This window comes from Sceloporus occidentalis, unplaced genomic scaffold (genome assembly GCF_023333645.1).
Source record: "Sceloporus occidentalis isolate IW3139 unplaced genomic scaffold, rSceOcc1.0.p SCAF_2, whole genome shotgun sequence".
NCBI lineage: Eukaryota > Metazoa > Chordata > Lepidosauria > Squamata > Phrynosomatidae > Sceloporus > Sceloporus occidentalis.
Genome location: NW_028316982.1, coordinates 244,915,367 through 244,935,936, shown reverse-complemented (window position 1 = coordinate 244,935,936; position 20,570 = coordinate 244,915,367). Strand labels below are relative to the sequence as shown.

Sequence of the window (20,570 nt, the reverse complement as noted above, 5' to 3'; positions counted from 1 at the left end):
ATTTAGAGGAAGGGTAGGAAAAGCTTGGTGGTGCTTCTTTTTTTCTCAAAGAGAGAAGAGTTCCTGAGGTGATAGTTATTCCAAGAAACAGCATCAGGCCCCTCACCTCCCCAGCTTACCTGTTTTTGAGGTGAGCTTCCAGGTCGCAGCGTTGCATTACCTCATCACATACTGAAGCAAAGGGACATGACACAAAGAGCTTGTCAAGCAGTTTGTGAACAAGGATGCTGGATTTTTTGCACAACTTAAAGTGGAGCCTTTTGCGATCTAAAGGGCAGAAATCCTTCTCCTGCAGAAAGTTCCGTAGGCACTTGTAGCAGAATGTGTGACCACAAGGGGTGTCTAATGGCTGTAGCAAGGGTTGAAGGCAAATATGGCAAACCAAGTCATCGTCCACATCGTTCTGATAATTGTACAAGTGGTTCTCCCTTGTCCAGTGCTGTTGCCCGCATTCAAAGCACAGAGGGTTCAAGTTCTGTTCCACTGGGACCATATCTTCATTTGTGGTGCCCATTATAAAGCAAAGCAGTGGGTCTCTCTTTTCAATGGAGAACTCATTTATAGAGGTTTCATTTGTTCTTTATGATTTTTCTTGTTTAGGAAGGAATCATTTCTCTGAAATGTTGAGGAAAAATTAATTATTGATACAAATATTGACTGCTAATACTATATAAGATAAAAAAAAATTGTAAACAACCAAATCAATCTCAGGATGAAGGAAACACTGTTTCTAGGGTGGCATATTCCACAGCTGAGCTAAACATTCAGGTGAGCAGAGAAGCAAAGGCAGGTAAAATTGCACCCCCTGTTTGGCATGGGACAAATGCTGGGGGCAGAGGAGAGCAAACTCACTGATGCTCTGTTGACTCTTTCTCTTTCTCCCACTAGTGAATGCCTTTTCCCTTTTGGTTTTCATGGCCGAATGTGGATTTTAACCTTGATCTCTCAGAATCCTTGTCAAACACTCAAACCACTACACCATGTTGGTTTAGTGTTACCAATCAGCAATTATGTGCTTTTTCGCCATGTGAGAACAGGTGAGATGGACAGGGTTCCATTTAGGTTCCAAACAAAAACAATCTGTTTTTTTGACAGCACAGAATAAATGCTTCCATTGTGAAATAAACTTTAAAAGATTCCATTAATCAAACCCTGTGGTTTGAAGCTGGAGAAAACACAGGCGTATACACATAAAAGTTTGGCTCCATTTCGCTCTCTTTCAGGCTTTTTATATAAATGTTTTATTTCAGGCTTTTACGCATATGAGAAGTCAGAGGCACATGTCAAATGCTTATCCTTTTGCTAATCTCGGTAACAGGCCATTAGCAATTAGACTCTGTGTGCACCATCCTAAATGTATATGGGTTTGATGAAGCTTATTGATTATGCTTACTTATTGTTCTGTCTGCATTTTAATGTGATTGGTATGCAACATAATCTTTGATTCTTTTAAATTGCTTTTTTATTTTACCAATAGCCATTCTCAGCATATACCTGATGGAAAGACAGAACATAAAAAGGCAGGATACAAACAAAATCTGCTTAAATAACATTTAACTGCTTAAATAACATTTACATTTAACTCCCTAAATAAAGAGCAAATACTCATAGTATCTAATAATATCAGGAGAGTCAATGAAGGTATAATACTGGCCTGGCCTGGATGATCATTCCAAAGTCCCTAAACAATGGATAGAATAATTCCTTAGCACTGCTTGACAAACCACTGTTAGTGTGCTAGTGGAGTTCTGCTGGTTTTTTCAGTTGTGCAAGCAGTAGCACATTTGTTCTTGTAGTCTCTTCTCATAGTAAGGCTTGCACAACCACTTATGAAAGCTATTCTTTAACTAGTAACTCTGGTTGAGTAACTGGGAGCTGCACTCAATTCCTTCCCATCCGTACATATTTTGGAGCTTATTCCTTCCCATCCGTACATATTTTGGAGCTAAGTGTCCACAAGTGACATACTGTTGACACCTATCAGAATGACACACCTTGATATTGGCCCAGGAAATTAATACAGAGTCCCCCAGTTTAAGAGCAGTGGAGAACTCTGGTTTAAAATAGACCAAGATCTTCAGTCCAAAGACATCATCTAACAGAGAGAAGGGCAAATGAAGAATAAACTCATTCCGGATTTCATAAATCACAGTTTGTGCAATATTCACCAAAGCCAGGCCACTGTCTTCCCAATAACCACAATTAGCAAAAGCAGAGGCTAGGTTAAGAAAAATGAGCTCTCCACAGTCTTTCCCCTATCTCATGTATGGGAATCGCATTCCCTAGGGAATGAGGTGTTCTGGAAGTCAAAGCTAGTTGTCTGATCTTCTCCAAGTGGCTAAACACCTTCCTCATGATACCATTCCTTGGCAGTTTCTCAGCTTTTGTTCTTTTCCCCTCATTCTAAAAGACTGCTGTTCCTCCCCCAAAGCTTTTTTCCTGGCCCACAGATTTAAAGCAATCAATATATATTCCCATCCACAAAAAAGGAGACACAAAGGATTGCAGTAATTACAGAATCATTGCACTAATATCCCACAGAAGCAAAGCCATGCTCAAAATTCTGTAGCAAAGAGTCCTTCCGTATATGTAGAAAGAAACCCCAGAGGTGCAAGCTCAGTTTAGGAAAGGAAGAGACACTAGAGATCACACTGCAAACATTAGATCAGGGGTAGGCAACCTTTTTGAGCTGGGGGGCCGGGTTGCTGTCCCTCAGACAACTGGGGGGCCGAAGTCAAAAAATAAATAATTAAATAATTTTTTAAAAATTTAAATAAATAAATAAACCGGGACAAATGTAGGACAACATTTTCAAATGGTGGACACTTTTTTTTAAAAAAGTGGAGGACACGCAAAAAAAATTGCTGATTTTTTTTAAAAAATGTTAATATAAATGCATGTTTCTGAGGCGTCTATAGACAATTGCCCCCCTTGCCCCTGCGCGCGAGAGGCCAAAGGTCCCGGTGGCAATCGGCGGCAGGACCGGGCTGGGGCCGGTCCCAAGGCCTTGCCAGGCCGCATCCGGCCTGCGGGCCACAGGTTGCCTACCCCTGCATTAGATAGATAATGGAGCATGCCAAAGAATTTCAGAAGAAAATCAGCATGTGCTTCATTGATTACAGCAAAGCCTTTGACTGCTTAGATCACAAAAAGCTATAGGATGCTTTTAATGGAATGGGATTGTCCTTATGAAACTTTGAAGTTTATCGCACGGGCCCTAAAATGGGCCCATTGCATTACAAAACAGTGCGCAGGGGTGCGTACAGAATGGGATGGAGCTAGGGATGGCATTTTACTGCACACTGGAACACCACCACTGCCGCTGGGCATTCCAATTGTGTCCTCCCTCTGTTCCAGAGGGCACGATTTCTGAGAACTGTTCTAAAGCGTTCTCATAAATCGCGCCCTCTGGAACGGAGGGAGGATGTGATTGGAACACCCAGCGGCTGCGGCGGCATTCCAGTGTGCAGTAAAATGCCATCCCTAGCCCCATCCCGTTCCATGTGTGCCCCTGCACACATATGTTTTGTAACACAATGGGCCCGTTTTAGGGCCTGTGTGATAAACTTCTTTATATCTGTACTTTGCATCTGACTGTCCTGGTGGGAAATCAGTACTCAGGAAAAGAGGCTGCTGTTAGAACAGAATATGGAGAAACAGAATGGTTCCCAAATAGCAAAGGGGACAGACAAGTCTGCATTTTATCACTCTATTTGTTCAACTTGTATGCAGAAAATGTCACACACGGAGCAGGCTTAGACTCAGAAGAAGGAGGAGTGAAGATCGGAGGAATGAACATCAACAACCTACGATATGCAGATGACTACTAGGAGAAAACAAAAAAGGCTTGGAACCATTGGTAAAGAAAGAGGAAAAGTGCTAAAGTAGGCTTAATGCTGAACATTAAGACAACAAAAATAATGACCACAAAAGATCTACATGAATTCATCTTAGATGATGAGGAAATTGAAATAGTAGAAGCCTAGGAATGAGAAGTGTAGTTATGAAAGAACTAGACAAGATCCTAAAATGCAAACATGACCCTGAACACTATTAGCATTGCCCAAGCCATGGTATTCCCAATCATAGAATCATAGAATCGTAGAATTGGAAGATACCGCAAGGGCCATCCAGTCCAACCCCCTGCCATGCAGGAAATCCAAATCAAAGCATCCCTGACAGATGGCAATCCAGCCTCTGTTTAAAGACCTCCAGGAAGGAGACTCTATCACCCTCCGAGGGAGTTTGTTCCACTGTCGAACAGCTCTTACTGTCAGGAAGTTCCTCCTAATGTTCAGGTGGAATTTCTTTTCCTGTAGCTTGCATCCATTGTTCTGGGTCCTGTTCTCTGGAGCAGCAGAAAACAAGCTTGCTCCATGTATAGATGTGAAAGCTGGACAGTGAAGAATGCAGATAGAATGCAGATAGAAGGAAAATCAACTCACTGAGACATGGTGCTGGAGAAGAGTGCTGAGGATACTATGGAAGGCCAAGAAGACAAACAAATGGGTCCAAGAATAGATCACGACTGAATTATCTCTAGAAGCCAGGATGACTAAACTGAAGCTGTCCTACTTTGGATACATCATGAGAAGATATGACACATTAGAAAAAACAATAATACTAGGAAAGGTAGATGGCAGTATAAAGAGAGTAAGACCACGGGCAGTTAGACCTGATCGGGGAGGTCATGGCCCTTAACCTGCAGGAGCTGTGCAAAGTGACAGAGGATAGGGATACTTGGAGATGTCTCATGAACAGGGCTGCCATGAGTTGAGGTCATCTAGAAGGCAGTTAACAGCAACAATGAGCTTTAAGCTAAATTATGCTAATAGTTTTTGTCCCCCCACTTTTACCCTTGGCCTCATCCAGTATTGGAATGTGTTCCCTTACTGAATTTTTTTCTGGCTTATGAGTAGAAAAAGATTCTCCACCCCTTATCCTATCTGGAGGAAATCTTTCTTTCTTTCCCTTCTCTTAACTAGGCAGTCCACTGGCTCACTATGGCTATTAATGTGTTAACAGTGGTTAGGGGAAAAGAATCAATTTTCGTGTGCTGCAGCACAATAACAATACACTCTCAGCTGCAGAACAAAGAGCAAGTCATGTAGGCAGGCTACTGTTATAAATAGGTGTTATAATTAATAGCTGGCAACCAGTCTCCGCTTTTCTGGCTAATGAAGTAAAACATACAACTTAGTGAGATGCAGAAAAAGTTACTCTGATGATTAAAATGTCAGTCCTGGCCAAGTGGTTAGTATTCACATGTTAATGAGGTTGCCTCCTCGCAATATGTTCACTGGAGTTGCCATTAACAGTTGTCATTAACAAGACAAATATCTTGGGAAGACATAACAACAGGCAAGGCCTGGCAGGTCAGTAGGAGAATGCACACATTGCCTGCATAAGGAGACTCCTTTCCTGGCACTAGCAGTCAAAGAGAGAAAAATCAGAAAGAGCAAAAAAGGAGAGTCAATGTGATGTAGTGATTTAAAGCTTGAGTCTGTGACTTGGGAGAGATCCTGGTTCAAGTCTCTACTGAGCTATGAGATGGGTAAGCTTTGGCCAGTTCAACTCTCTACCAGTCTGACATATCTCACAGGATTGTTGTGAGGATAAAACAGAATAGAAGAGAGACATGTACATCGGTTCATAGAATGAACACAGTATTAACTACCAAATAAGGGGGAAAAGGCAAATTAAAAAGATTCTCAAGTAACCTGTCTGATATCTGTGGTCAGGGGTCATTTTCAGTCAGGCTAGTCTTATTTCCCTGTATAAAGGTCTTTTAGGGCCAGGGCCAGGGCCAGTCCAAGTGTTGTCTGAAGCAAAGGACAAAAATGCTGTCCTCCTCATCCCCTGCCAGATCCAGATGCCAATCTGACTGGCAGTCACATTTGACTCTGGCAATGGATCAGGGTCTTCCACTGAACCCAGGCAGCTCAGCAGACTAGCTTAGAAGGCAGGTCAGATCATATGAGACAAAGACAGCTCTGTTCTCCATCAGAGGGACATAGACAGGGGATGTAGGAGACATGGGGGGGGGGGTTTGATGCTGCTTTTGAGGACTAAGATAGCTGCTTCATTCTGTCTAATGGCGGGGTTGGCCCTGCTAATAACTGCTGTCTTTAAATTTATTAAAGAACTGCCATTCTTAAAAGCAAATGGAAAGCAGCTCTAAAATGAATTACGATAACCAGTTCTTCACTGCTTTCACTCTGATTCTCTCGTTCCTTATGATGTATATAAAGGTAATATTGCAAGCTATGAAAAACCTATAGTAAATGAAGATAGGAAAAGTGATGCTGGATCAGACCAAGTCTAGCATCCTGATTCCTCCACTGGCCAACCAGATTCCTCTTGGATAACCACAAGCAGGGCATGGCTTCAACAGCACCCTGCCACTGGTGCTCCTCAGTCACTGATACATATAGGCACACTGATACTGAAGCTAATATACAGCCATCAGGGCTAGTAGCCATCGCTGATAGGTCTACCAGACTGGAGGAAAGAAGCTAAATCAAGATGGTACGGTTTTGCTGAATGGAAATGTAGCACTTGTCAAAGCTTACAAGAAGAATACCAGAATTTGAGACTCAAGGGTGAGGGGGCTTGGAGGTATATTGAGGTTCAAACATTATGATAGAATTAACCAACCGATTAGACAGACAGACAGTTTTTTTGAGAAACAGTCCCATTTGACAACCCAAATTCTGAACTGAACCATGTGTGTTTCACCTAACACTAGTTGATACATTCAGATCAGGGTTCTGAAAAATCCAAAATACATTTGGCGTACTTAGCTGTCATCAAACAGTACTGCATTTTCCCATAACCTTCTCTCACTGTGTTTGTTTGGCTGTGAGAAAATTCTAACTTCTCTCGACTGAAGATCAGACTTTGGGTAAACCACATACTGCATGGACTATGATAAAAAAGAATTAAATGGTAACTGTTCTTCCAGAATACCACAGTGCCTTGGGAACTCAGATTACTTTGAAGAAAAGGTAATGAAGAAAAGATACTGCTTCTAGAAAGTATTTCAGAGTAATGTTTCCTCTCTCCTGGCGATATAGTGATGTACAAACCAGCACTACCAATTCTTCTTTTTCCAAGAATTTATGGAAATCTGTTATGTGGGAAATTAAAAAGAAGATATCCACTGCTTTGCACAAAATACAGTTCATCGCAGCTATCATCACATTTATCTAAGACTCAGATGCAAAAGGTTGCTTTGTAGAGTATGCATGCCATCAACAGAACCATTCAGTTCAAAGCAATTCTATTGAAATCAATGAGATGTAAGTGGTATGTTCCTATAAGTACATGGTGGGTGGAGTAGAAGTGGGGATCAATTACAGTTTGAAACCTAACAATGTACATTTACCAGCTAAGATGCAAAGCTATGCAATCTCTATGGCTCTTGAACATTCCAGGATGTACCAGCAACAGCATACAGTGTGCCCGTGCCATATGCGGGTGCATTATACGCGGCTTTCAAATTACACTGAAGCAACACAACAAAACAAGGAATGGCGCACAAGGCATCAGTGTACATGCGCTGCTGCACCATGAGCACAAGCCCCATTATATTGAATGGGGCTCGAGCATACGCATTTTTCACCTTATGCAGGTGTCTGGAACAGATCCCCTGCATAAGGTAAGGGACCGCTGTATTATCAGATTAAATATTTCAGTAAGAGTGATAGAAGATCACTTAGCAAACATTTCCATTAAGAAGCCAAGCCCTCCCTCCAGTCCATCTGCCTTGGTCCAGGCCTCGGAGGTGGAGAAGAACTGCTGGACCTGATCCCATTCCCCACCACCACTCCCTTCTCCTTTTGTGTCGTGTCTTTTTAGATTGTAAGCCTGAGGGCAGGGAACCGTCTAACTAAAAGATTGTATGTACAGCGCTGTGTAAATTTACAGCGCTTTGTAAATAAAGGTTAATAATAATAATAATAATAATGGCCAACCTCAAAATCTTTTAAAAAGGCATATATTTGGAAAGACAAGCACTCTTGGTATTGCTTGATAACTGGCCTGTTTTTCACAATCAAGTAAGAGAGACCTGTTTGTGCAGGCAATGCATACAAACATCATTAATCTCATATCCTTCAGTAGATAAATCCATCTGGGAGTCTCATATCCTTCCCAGATTGATTTATCAATTGAAATGGACAGAGATATACTTTCCCCATCTGGGGAACTTATCTGTGTGCTAAATGTGGGGAAAGAGTTGGATAAGGCCATGAACAATTTAAAGACATTGAGATGGTACAGCACTTCACAGTACTTTCATACATAGATAGGTTAAGTTAAAGTTTATTAATTTGCCTATAAGGTAGATGATGATGATGATGATGATGAATTATTTTATTCATTTATATCCTGCCTTTCCCCCAATCATAAGATTCAAGGCAGCTTACAATATATTTAAATACAATATAGATTTCTGCTGCTCTTAAAAATAACCATCTGGTAGAATTCAAGAATTGTGTCACAAGACAATTTATTGATGACTTAGATACTTCCCAAACATTCTTGTGTTTTTCCTCTATAATACACTCATATGAACTGATTTAATTTTTTACCAAGCTTGATATTTGATGTTTTTTTTAAAAAAAATACTGTTTTTGGTGTATTTTCATACAACGTGATATGGAAGAAGTTTTAAGGAATGAGGGTGCTATCAGGTAAACATTTTTTACATCCAACTCATAAGCAAAATTGCTAATACCAAGGCAGGCAATGCTAGAGAAATTCCATAGTACCTCACTAATTTGGGGTAGGCATAGTGATCATCCAGTTTAATGAACTACCATAAGTCATTATTTTTAATGGCTTCTAAGAAAAACTTTTTGGAACATGATAACATGCTATCAATATTGGTACTAGGAAACGTGGGCAAACAATTTACTTAGAGCTGTAGCACAAGTAAATGACAGCAGCAAATAAGGGAGTAGATTCAGAGTTACAAGATCTGAGTTGATATTTAAGGAGTTTGGTGGTTTACACAGGCAGCTTTTATGCTGATGATTATTAATTTATGCTTCTCTTTAAATTCACTCCTCTGAAAGAGATAACATGGCTGGTGGAAACATCTTTTACACATTACAATTGTGTGGGCTTAAAGTGCATGACAGAAAGGTAACACTGATATTCACCCTGGTAGTGTTCTGCTTTCCAGCATCAGAGTCTGGAAATGTCATTTCCTTTTCACCTACCAGCTGTTGCAAGCAGGAAATCATATACACATTAAATATTTTTTAAAAGAATTTGGAGGATACTCAACTGGTGAGGCTGGCTGACGGCATGTTTCCGCATCTGAACATATCTGCTAAACACTTGAACAATTGGTGGAAAAGTCAGGGGTAAGAAAAGTCTAAAAATGTTTTCAGTTACATTTAAAGCTTCTTAACAGGTTGTTTAGTTTCCTCTCTGGCCCAGACACTCCAGTTCATATCCGTTATCCTTCAGGGGCCAAAATATTTCCCTCAATTTGGTTGCTGTATATATTCACACACCACACAAATACATTCAAACATACATGTATATTTTACTATATTACCCTGTAAAGTTTAACATGAATATGATATACTTACTCTACAAACTAGTTGGCTTTGTAATGCTATGGACTTTAAATTGCTTTTTATCATTTAAAAGTGTATAATTGCTTTAATATTGCTAATAGTTTAATTCTATATTCATGCTGACTTTTTTGTATGTTTTTTAACTACCATATATAATCAATAATACAGTAGCCCCTTTGTTTTTGTGGGGGATCCATTCCGGGGAATGAGGGATAAAATGAAAACTGAAATGAAAGCTGAAACACTGAAGAAAATACCTCAGTTAGAGTCACTCTTGCCACATGCACACATACACACACTGAAGGAGCCTCCAAATTTTACCCTCGACGTATCCACGGGTCCTGGCAAAATCCATAATTTTGCCCCCCAAACCTACCCTTGACTTATACATGAAGTCGACTTACAGTCGAGTATATACGGTAGATAAGATTAGTGTGAATTCCCTGCAATCTCCAGGTTGTGAAATGTGGGGGCGGAGGGAGGGAGGGAGGGAGGGAGGGAGGGGAGGATGGATGGAAGGAAGGAAGGAAGGAAGGAAGGAAGACAGAACGAAGACAATAGATTTGAAACCATGCATGATGCCTGAGGTCATTCATGGATGGTTAGGATAAAATTAATTTAATTACAGGAACAAACATAGCGAGCAAGCAGGGGAAGTCCTAAAACTGAATTCAAACAGGAATATTGGAGAAGCTAACATGAAGAGATACTCTCTCATAAGAAAATTCCCTGCATACAGAAAGCTTGCATGATAGAGAGAAAAGACTGGAACCCTTCTAATTTTTGACATGCAATGAATTTTTTGGTATAGGGAAGCATCAAAACAAGTGAATACCCAGATGATCTGTGTAGGAGTGTAGTCCAAGGAAAAGTGCTATCAGCTATTGTTTTCTTACATAATACCTAGCTTCCAATGCAACACAATAGCCATAACAGATTTATCAATACCATAGTAATAGTAATGGTTAAAGAACTGCAAACAGATGGAAAACAAGTGTCAAGAGAAACAGGAAAGAATGATACAAGTGTATTTTTCAAAACATGTAATTCACTTGGAAATAAGCCCCTTGAAATGTCAGATTGACAACCAAATAACAAAGGTGATGCCCTTGTCTCTCCTTTAAAATTACAGTCCATTGAGCAATGGACCACAAATTGCCTAGTCATCTAACCAAGAAGAATTTTTCATCAAAACTTGGGAGGAGAAGGTATTTTGTTTTTCATGATGTACTGAGGATTTTTCTCTATAATTCTCCATTGAATAGGCACTGCACTGTACAGTTTATAAAAGGTGGGTCCCAAGTTATATTTTACATTTTCTCCTTTACAAGTTACAAGTGGCTGAAAATTGCAGGCCAAAGACTGGGTGGATTACGCAACAAAATGGAAAATGAAAATAAACAGAAACAATGAAAACAAACAAACTAGTTCCACACATTTCTAAATATTCATAAATGAATGGGGAAAAACTTTTAATAAAAAAAACAAATGGAGCAAATAAATGAAGAAAAAGAAATATTTGTTATTTATCCAGATTCTAGACAAATACTAAGGGAAATTGCTTGGAATGAATAGGGTACTTTCCCCAAGCTACAGACTACCTTTGCCATATTCCCCACTTAGAGCTTGGAAATGTTACTTTTCGGACTACAAGTCTCAGAACTCTGAATCACTGTGACCACTGGACATCTTGGCCAGGGGATTGTGGGAGCTCTAGTTCTAAAAGTAATTTCCCAAGCTCTGCTGCCTCAACCTCAAGAGAAGGTTAACAGGTGATATGATAGCCCTGTTTAAATATTTGAGGGGATGTTATATTGAAGATGGAGCAAGCTTGTTTTGTGCTGCAGCAGAAACTGGGATGTGGAGCAGGGGATGCAAACTACAGGAAAAGAGAATCCACCACATTAGGAGGAATTTCCTGACAGTAAGGGCTGTTCGACAGTTGAACACAGTCCCTCGGAGTGTGGTAGAGTCTCCTTCTTTGGAGGTTTTTAAACAGAAGCTGGATGGCCATCCATTGGGTGTGCTTTAATTACGTATGGCAGGGGGTTGAACTGGATGGTCCTTGAGGTCTCTTCCAACTCTATGATTCTGAGATTCTAACCTCATAGAAGCCAGGGCTAACGGTGACAAATAAATCACCTGACCACAAATCAGGCTGACACCATCAGCAGAGTTAACATTTAAGTCTAATTATGCCTTGGCTCCTCAACAGATGCTCAGCCCATCTCAGAGTTCAGCAAAATTTTAGAATCTGATGTTGGGTCTTAGCCAGCTGTCTTAACCAGGCAGTGATAGAACTGGATAATTAGAGATGATAGAAATTGCTCCATATTTGGTCTTCTCATATATTTTTTTCATGCCAAACATGTGGTGCTATAAAGCAGAAGCAATGCTCCACGTCCATTTCTGATGACTTCACTCTCCATCAAGCATGACCTGTCTCAATGGGTATCTGACACCATGACTGAAAATGCACTAATGGGGTGGGGGGGGGGAGAATAGTGACAAATAAGTAATGGGAAGCCACTGACTATTTATACATACACAATTCTTCTGCTTTCTCCCCCTTCTCTTTTTAAAGCACATTCCATCACATTCTTTCTCTTTTCAGAAGGCATCTATGGCCTTGTCCTGTTTACATGATGCAGGGCCAAACCTCCGAATCAGGTTAAGACTGACTTCACAATCCCAATCCCACACTCGTTTCATTTCCTCCCCCCCCCCAACCCACATTTAAATAACTAAAGTTTTGCTGTGAGTTTTTGGCTCTCTTTGCAACAATGGTGATAGCTGTCTTTACATGTGTGATCCCTTTGAAATGCCCAGTGTTGCTGCAATAGGCATGAGTGTCTCTGAGGTCTGAATGAGGCACCCAGCATCAATAGCGCAGTGGCATCGGGTGGCAAACAGGGACCACGAAGGAACAAAGCCACTTCATCATTTGTTGTGAGAGCCAAAAACCCGCAGCAAAGAAAAATTGGGGGGGATTCCAGGCGAGAATACTCCAGGGGCATCCTGGAGTATCCTGGCATGTGTAGACCTACTCACCCTATATGTACTTAAGGCAGCATACATGACTCCTCACTTGATCTGCACCACAAACCAAGGCCAACAGTGAGTTTGTACCTGTACCTATAACACCTGTACTTAAAGATCTGCATTGGCTGCCTATTCGCTTCCGAGCGCAATACAAGGTGTTGGTTATAACCTATAAAGCCCTACATGGCTTGGGCCCAGGATACCTTAAGGACCGCCTCTCCCCATACAATCCGCCCCGCACACTCAGAACATCTGGGCAGCAGCTACTGAGGGTCCCAGGGGCAAGATTAGCCTCTACAGCGAGGAGGACGTTTACCATCTCGGCCCCGACCCTCTGGAATACGCTGCCCATAGAGCTCCGCTCGGCCACCTCCCTGGCACAGTTCAGGAAGGAACTAAAAACCTTCCTGTTCAAGTTAGCATTCCCCGATATAAGCTCCAGTTAGTCTCCCCCCCTCTGACGGCAATGGCGAGCTGGCCAGAATGTATTTTTAATGTAAATTTTAATGTATTTTTTCTTATTGCATATTGTATTGTATTGCGTATTTGTTTATTATGCTGTACGCCCTGATTACAAGGGCGGTATAAAAATAAAACTTTTATTATTATTTTTATTATTTTGTAGCTCAGTGGCAACTTGAATCTGGATCTTCCAAGCCCTAGTCTAAAACAACACATATACCTGCATTTGCTGTTGGTATTGTTGTGTGCCTTCAAGTTGTTTCTGACTTATGGTGACCCTATCATAGGGTTTTCTTGGCAAGATTTGTTCAGAAGAGGTTTGCCATTGCCTTCCCTTGAGGCTGAGAGCAGGTGACACTGTCTCCAGTCACTCCAGTCATCTGTTATCTCTGCTTGGAGATATGAGTAGAGAAACCAGTAGGTGGCCTTTCATACTATAGAGTAACTGTGTGAATAATCAGAGAGAGCCATGGTATACTGGTTTCAACATTCGATCTTGACTTTGAAGAACAGGGTTCGAAGCCCTGCTCAGCCATGGAAACCCACTGGATGACCTGGGGCAACTTACATTCTCTCTGCCTCAGAGAAGGGCAAGGTAAACCTCTTCTGAATAAGAAAAACCCATGCTAGGTTCACAGAAAACTGCAGATGACTTGAAGGCCCACGACAATAATTCTATTGTAGGATGCAGCCAACTGATATGGCTGCATCCTACATAGTTCTGGGGTTTGTAGTTTGGCCTCCTCTGTGCAAATCTTGTCAAGAAAACCCCATTATAGGGTTGCCTTAGGGTCGCCATAAGTCAGAAACAACTTGAAGGCACACAACAACAGCAGTAACACGAACAAGGCACTAGTGCTCTCTGGCTGAGAATTCTGAGCATTTCATGAAATTGTCAATCCCACAGGATGTTGCTATGACAATTAAAGTGGAATATAACACTATAATTGTGTAGCGTGTGATAAAATAATTCAGGAGGAAGTCTGGGGAATCTCAAGACATTCAACAGCAGGGTGGGAAATATGAGCTATAGAATGCACACGGTCCTAAGACTGTTTCTGAGGCCCTCAAGGGCCCTCCAACAAACAAACAATTTATTTTATTTTATTTTGGCCATGCTTTTGCTTTTAAGCATCCCCTATGCTTTACTTCCTGGTTGTTAAAAAAAATATTTGTTGGGGCCTTTTATAGGCTGGTGGGGCCTGAAAACCATGGCAAAATTGCCCCCTCAAGGTATTGATAAGCATTTTTGTGCTTTACAAAAAGTCAAAACATAGGAAGGGAAATGTTCTCTAAAATGTTCAGTGTTAATATAAAAAAGTGTAAAGTTTTGGCTACAGCACTGTTGGGAGCGACATTCTTCTGGAGACACTGGAAACCAATCTATATTAAAGGCTCTCACACTAATCTTTCTAAAGACCTCACTTCTTTATAAATTATGCTAAATTTTCCTGTCTCTAACAGGGTATAAGCGACTAATATATAACACTGTCACAGGAAAGATGCTGACAGCAGGAAGCTGGCAATCTTGTTAGGTTGCCAGAAGAGTATGCTAAGATTAGAGCCCTGTTAAGATTACAACGGAGAAAAGGGAAATCAGGCATATTTGACAGCAGACCTTCCCCCTTGCTTCCAAATTGTATCCCATCCCACTCCCAATACCACAAGCTAATTTTCCAGTGCTGGAGAAAATTGTTTCTTCACTTCAGAAACTATGTTTTGATTTTTAAAAAATCTTTCACATATTTTCTTTGCACCCAACTCGCATATTGCAATATTTTATATCTAGAGGTATAGAAAATCTGATTTTTTCTGCATTCAAGCTGGCCAGGACCCAGGTTATTTGAAGGCTATTGTCCATCCCATGAACCTGCTTATACTTGAAGATTAGCTTTGGAGGCCCAGGTTGAAACTTAGATAGTAAGATGAACTAGATTGACAGGCACAAAAAACAGGCACAAAAAACAGGATCTTTTCAATGATCCCCTGGGGAGTCTTAGGCCTGTTTATTTCTTAAAACTAGAAGTGGTCTAAAAAAAACAGAAATAGCGGACATGAGTTGGCCATTTCCCCCCCAGCGGGGATAGTGTTGGTTGGCCATACTTTGCCTTCCCTACATAAACAAGGTTATAGTTTGTATCTAAATAGTATCTCCTGATGTAAGGCATCCATCAGTAGACTGGGGCAGAATGTAATTCTCCCTCCAGTCTTGCACATTCTCCCAACATCTGATCTGTGATACTGAAGAACTTTCTACAGTACATTGGGGGTGTATGAGGAGTGCAGGAGGGTGGGGAAGAAGGTAAAGTCTAACTTGGGTTTTGTCCAATAAATTATACTTACAAGGATGAGTTAAAAATTGATATGGAGCTTTGTCTGTTTTACCATGAACCAAGTTTTAATGAGCAAACAAATAGTGGCTCTATTTAAGGAGAATAGAGCTATAATTTTATCTGATTAGTATAGGTTTATATAAGTTGCTAGCTATATAATGAATAAATTTTTAAAAGGCAAAAAGCATGAGACTCTTTTGGAGAGAACCTCAGGTAAGTCTAAAAAGTTGATTATGAACTTCCATAATAAGAAAGGTTTTGTCATCTATGAGGCTGTCTGCATGGGCGAACCCCCCCCCCCCCCCGGCCTCATGTCATCCTGTTTAGACAACACAGGACAAAACTAGATTGGGCTGTATCTAGGGAAACCAAACACAGTGTGTGGTTTAGATATGTTTTTTAAACTTTTGTATTTTTAAATGCTATTTTATACTGTTTTTAACTCAGTGATTTTAATTGCCTTTAAACTTTTATTGTAAAGTTTTAAAAATGATTATATCTATGAGCCATCTTGGGTGCCTTTCTGGGAGTGAGGTGTCACAGAAATTAAATAAATAACTAAATAAATAAATATAAGATATAAATTGGATGTTGACAGATGCAAGATTGGTGAATAAGAAGACCATGGTATTGCATTGACAGTGCAACTGCTCCGATGTTTTAAAAGGATGCTATTAGAGCATTGTGCAGTTTGTAGCTATATATTTACACACAGAGATGGATGCCCATCCACTTTATTTGACTGCAAAATTAGACACCAATATATGTTATTAGAGAAATCTTCTCTGCAGTGAGCAAAGTGTAATAAATAATATTAAGGGGAGAGGGGGAAAGTGTCAGAAACATAGACTGTGGCAGAATTCAAAGTCTTAGCCATGCCACTGCTGAAGAAAAGATTACAGCCATGTGTCCATACTGCATAATTTTAACAGTTAATACCATTGCAAGTGCCATGGTTTTATCCAGGGGAATTCTGAGAATTGCAATTTCATGAAGTGCTTAGAATTATCTGCCAGGGATCTGAAGCACTGTAGCAGTGGAGAATTCTGCATACCACTCCTAACTACAACTCTCAGGGGCCACAGGATGGAGTATTGGTAACCAGGTCAAATACAGGAGCCCATATTTGACATGGCCACCCTATGAACTAACAATGTGCTTTTATGAAAGGGTAAAATCTGATGTAGCATCTTGGCCTTCTAGAAAACCAGAGTACAGTTGGCCCTCTACATTTGCAGCTTTGACTTTTGCTGATCTAATTATTTGCAGTTCTGATTAATATGTTATCTCTAGGAATTTCTAGGTCCTCTACGCAACTCTGCCAGAAGTTGACTATAGAGTTGTGCTGCAGAACCTAGCAGTTCCTAGAAAAAACACTTCTCTAGGCATTTATAGGGCCTCCAGCACGATTCTATTATCAGCTTCTGGAAGATACTGACCACCGAATTGCAGTGGAGGACCTGGAGATTCCCAGAGAGGTGTTCTTGCACGTAAAAAGAATAGTGTTTAATTATTTGTGGTTTTCCCACATTCACATGGGTCCTTCAACCAGCAAATGTGGAGGGACCACTGTACTCCTTCCCCATTCTTCATAAACACTCCTTCCTTTAACTCACCTCACTGCCCAACAGCCTTGCTTGGGAATTTACTCTCAAGGACCATTGATGTTGGACCATGTTGAACAAGATGGTTAACAACAGCACAGAAAACACAGGAGGAGGCAGAAAGGGGGAGAGACAGAGAATGTGCATTACTTCAGTTTCATGAACAGATAATACTAAGGCAGAATTAAATCCAGCCTTGAAACCTGTGCATTTCTGAGTTTCTGCTGCTTTGGATTTCCATGGTAACAAGAAGCTTCAGGCTTTAATTACAGCAGTGACTTTAAGAAGAGTGCTAACTCCTCTCACCCTCTTTCTTTCAAGGACACCTCTCTGTACATTGCCTTACTGAAGGCTAATATTAGGTTCTAGAATAAATTATATGCCTTACTGTGTGTACTCTAAAGAGGGAGTGGGATGAAAACTGGTCTCTCCCAAGATAAACTATGTGATCTATATATATTAATGAATTCCAGGAACAATATGCATCTCATATTTATGTTTCCCGGCCTGGTTGTGGGTGAGCAGCAATGATATTTGCATGATACATCACTGCAAGCACTACCTAGTCCTCCTTCAAGAAAATAAAGCTTGTAAATAAGGGTTAGAAACCTGTTTTTAAAAGAGTATTGCAGTATAAACATAAATGTCCAAGCTGGAGAAAAGAAGCTTTGTTTGGCCACAGTTCCCAGAAGGAGACAATCAGCATGATAGTAATTTTAGGACTTAGTTCAAAAAAGTAATTTTTCTGAACTCCAAGCCTCTCAGGATGGTAACAGTGATAATAGAGGCACTGCTTTTTGTTTACCTTTCTATAAGCTTTTTACAATCTTTCTGTACAAGTACTGAAACAAATTGCTTAACACACTTAAGTCTTCTTGAGCACTCAGAAAAATAGTAAGAAGAGAGAAACTGTATTAGATAAATGACCTCCCTGGAGCATTTCATGAGCTTCTCACCATCCTATGTGCCTAACAATGCTTCTCTAAGAACTGAAACTGACTCAAACAAACAACACAAGTAGTTTGCAGTTTAAACAAAAGTTTACTAATGTCTTGAATCTACATATGCAGAGAGGCTATATCCTAATCTAGCTAATCAATAGTTCAGGTAAAGAAGAAATCTTTATCTCACCATCTTTCCAAAGAAAGTTGACAGAGGAGGAAGATGGGGGACCAAACAGGACAGGAGAAAATCTTTTTGTGTGGGAGAGAAGCTCCCAAAAGCGGGGGTGACCTGAATCACATGGTTTGTTTACCAATTTGCAAAGTTATTGCCCTAACTGGGATGTTAGCAGAGGGGAGACAGCAGGATTTGCATGCAGGAAAATCTATCTGTCTAAGGAGGGGAAGAGATAATACTAAAATCTTCCAACACTAGGTATCAATACAACCCAGCCAGCCTCAAATTTACCTATCAGTGGCCTGTTTCTTTCCTCCTGGAAGTAATTGTCCATATAATAACAACAACAAAAAAATAATTTTTATCCTGCTTTTTGCCAGGCAATCAAAGCGGCATACAACAAGCTAAAATACATCCATGTATACATAGTACCCCCCTTAAAACAAGATTAAACAGTATAAAATTAAAACTAACATGCTAAAATCCAAATAATCCAAATAATAACCATGGGCAGAGTTCAATAGATGGGAAGTCTTATTCGTGGTCGAGTATTTTATTCCGGGAAGGCCTGCCAGAAGAGATCCATCTTAATGGCTTCTTTGAAGCTCTCTAGATTGGTAATTTGACGGATCTTGTCCGGCAGGCCATTCCATAAATTGGGAGCGGGTGCAGAAAATGTCCTCTGGGAGGTCGCCATCAACCTGGTCTTTAACGGCTGCAGTAAATTCCTCCCAGAGGACCTGAGTGTACGGGGCGGATTGTATGAAAGCAGGCCATCTCTTAGATAGGTTGGGCCCAAGCCATGTAGGGCTTTAAAGGTGATAACCAACACCTTGTACTGTGCCCGAAAACTAATAAGCAGCCAGCAACTTCAATATTGGTGTTATATGGTCACTCCCTGCTGTTCCTATGACCAACCTGGCTGCCATATTCTGTACCAACTGGCGTTTCCAGACTAGGCACAAGAGTAGCCCCATGTAGAGCGCATTGCAAAAAATTAAATCTTAAGGTTACCAGCGTATGTACTACAGTTTCGAGGTCACCTTGTTCCAGGAAAGGGCGCAGCTGCCGTATCAACCGAAGCTGATAACAGGCACTCTTGACCGTTGCATTCACCTGATTCCTCATATGAAGCGAGGAGTCAAGAAGCAACCCCAGACTGCGAACAAAGTCCTTCAAGGAGAGTGTGAGCCCCTCAGGACTGGAGGTTGCAGCCCAATACCTGGTTTGGGGGCCCCTATTGTAAGTACCTACATTTTGCCTGGATTCAGCTTGAGCTTGTTTTCCCTCATCCAATCCATTACTGCATGAAGACACTGTTGAGGAGAGGGATGCCATCTGTTGTTGTCGCTGATGACCAGGACATGGAGAAATATATTTGGGTGTCATCAGCATACTGATAACACCCAGCCCCATATCCATGGATGATTTCTCCCAGCGGCTTCATATTTAAGGAGACATGGGAAATGCAGTCCTATAGCCCTCAGGTATATAGTAGACAATCCCACCATCGTCACATTAGGAAAAAAGAAGGGAACAATGGAAATAGGAGGCGGGGTTGGCTGGATTCAGTAACAGCCAAGGGCAAACTTTAAAACATGTCTTGTCTCAAATTTGGAAGGGTTTCAGCTTGTCTTGTATAGGGGTGAGGTACAGTGAACTCTTGACATTCATGGGGCTAAGGGGCACAAGACCCCCCACAAAAGTCAAAATCCGTGAATAAAGTGGGAGAGGGTGAGAGCAGTGCGCGCATGTGTGCCATCTCCCTTCCAAAGCCTCAAACAGCTCTAGTAAGCTCTCTGAGGCGCTGGAAGGGCAGGGGAGCACGCGTTCCTGGCTCCCTCTTTCCCTTCCAAGGCTTCAGGGAGCTCCGGGGAGCTCTCTGAAGCCTTGGAACTGCAGGAAGGAGGGTGCGTTCACTTTCCCCAAACCCCTTCCCAAGGCAAGACTTTCCCCAGGCAGCTCCTTGTACTGGAAAAGAGGCAGCTTTCCATTCTGGAAAGAGATGAGATTAGTGTGTACACTCTTCCTGGCTTCTCCCTCCTAGGTTTTTTCTTTCCTTAGGGGAAAAGCCCAGGAGGAAGAAGGAGTGTGTGCGCAGCAGCCTTGACCTTGCGAATAATCGAAACCATGAGTGTCAAAGCTGTAAATCTCAAGGGATGACTGTATTTCCAACTGGGAAGTTTGGGTTCTGAATATTCATAATTAACATTGGGCTCTGCACACATTACCAAAATTGATATTTTGGACATAGCCACATAACTTTTTATTGTGATGCATTAGAACAGCCTTTTCCAGCTGGGCACACTCTAGATGTGCTAGACTGCAATTCCTAATATCCACTAGCAAGCATGCTTTTGCTTTTTGTTTTTGCAATATGCCTTCAAGTCCACTCTGACTTATGGCAACTCTTCCAT

General features: G+C 41.1%; 1 protein-coding gene across 2 annotated transcripts in view; it reads right to left on the bottom strand.

Moving 5' to 3' along the window:
- Positions 1-20,570, bottom strand: part of LOC149319911 (ligand of Numb protein X 2-like) — a 120,838-nt gene that overhangs the window by 27,931 nt on the left and 72,337 nt on the right. For both annotated transcript variants that reach the window (XM_089512578.1, XM_089512577.1), the window contains exon 2: positions 120-615. In XM_089512578.1, the coding sequence (XP_089368704.1) occupies positions 120-514 (395 nt within the window). In that variant the 5' untranslated portion in view covers positions 515-615. The remainder of the gene's footprint in view (positions 1-119; positions 616-20,570) is intronic.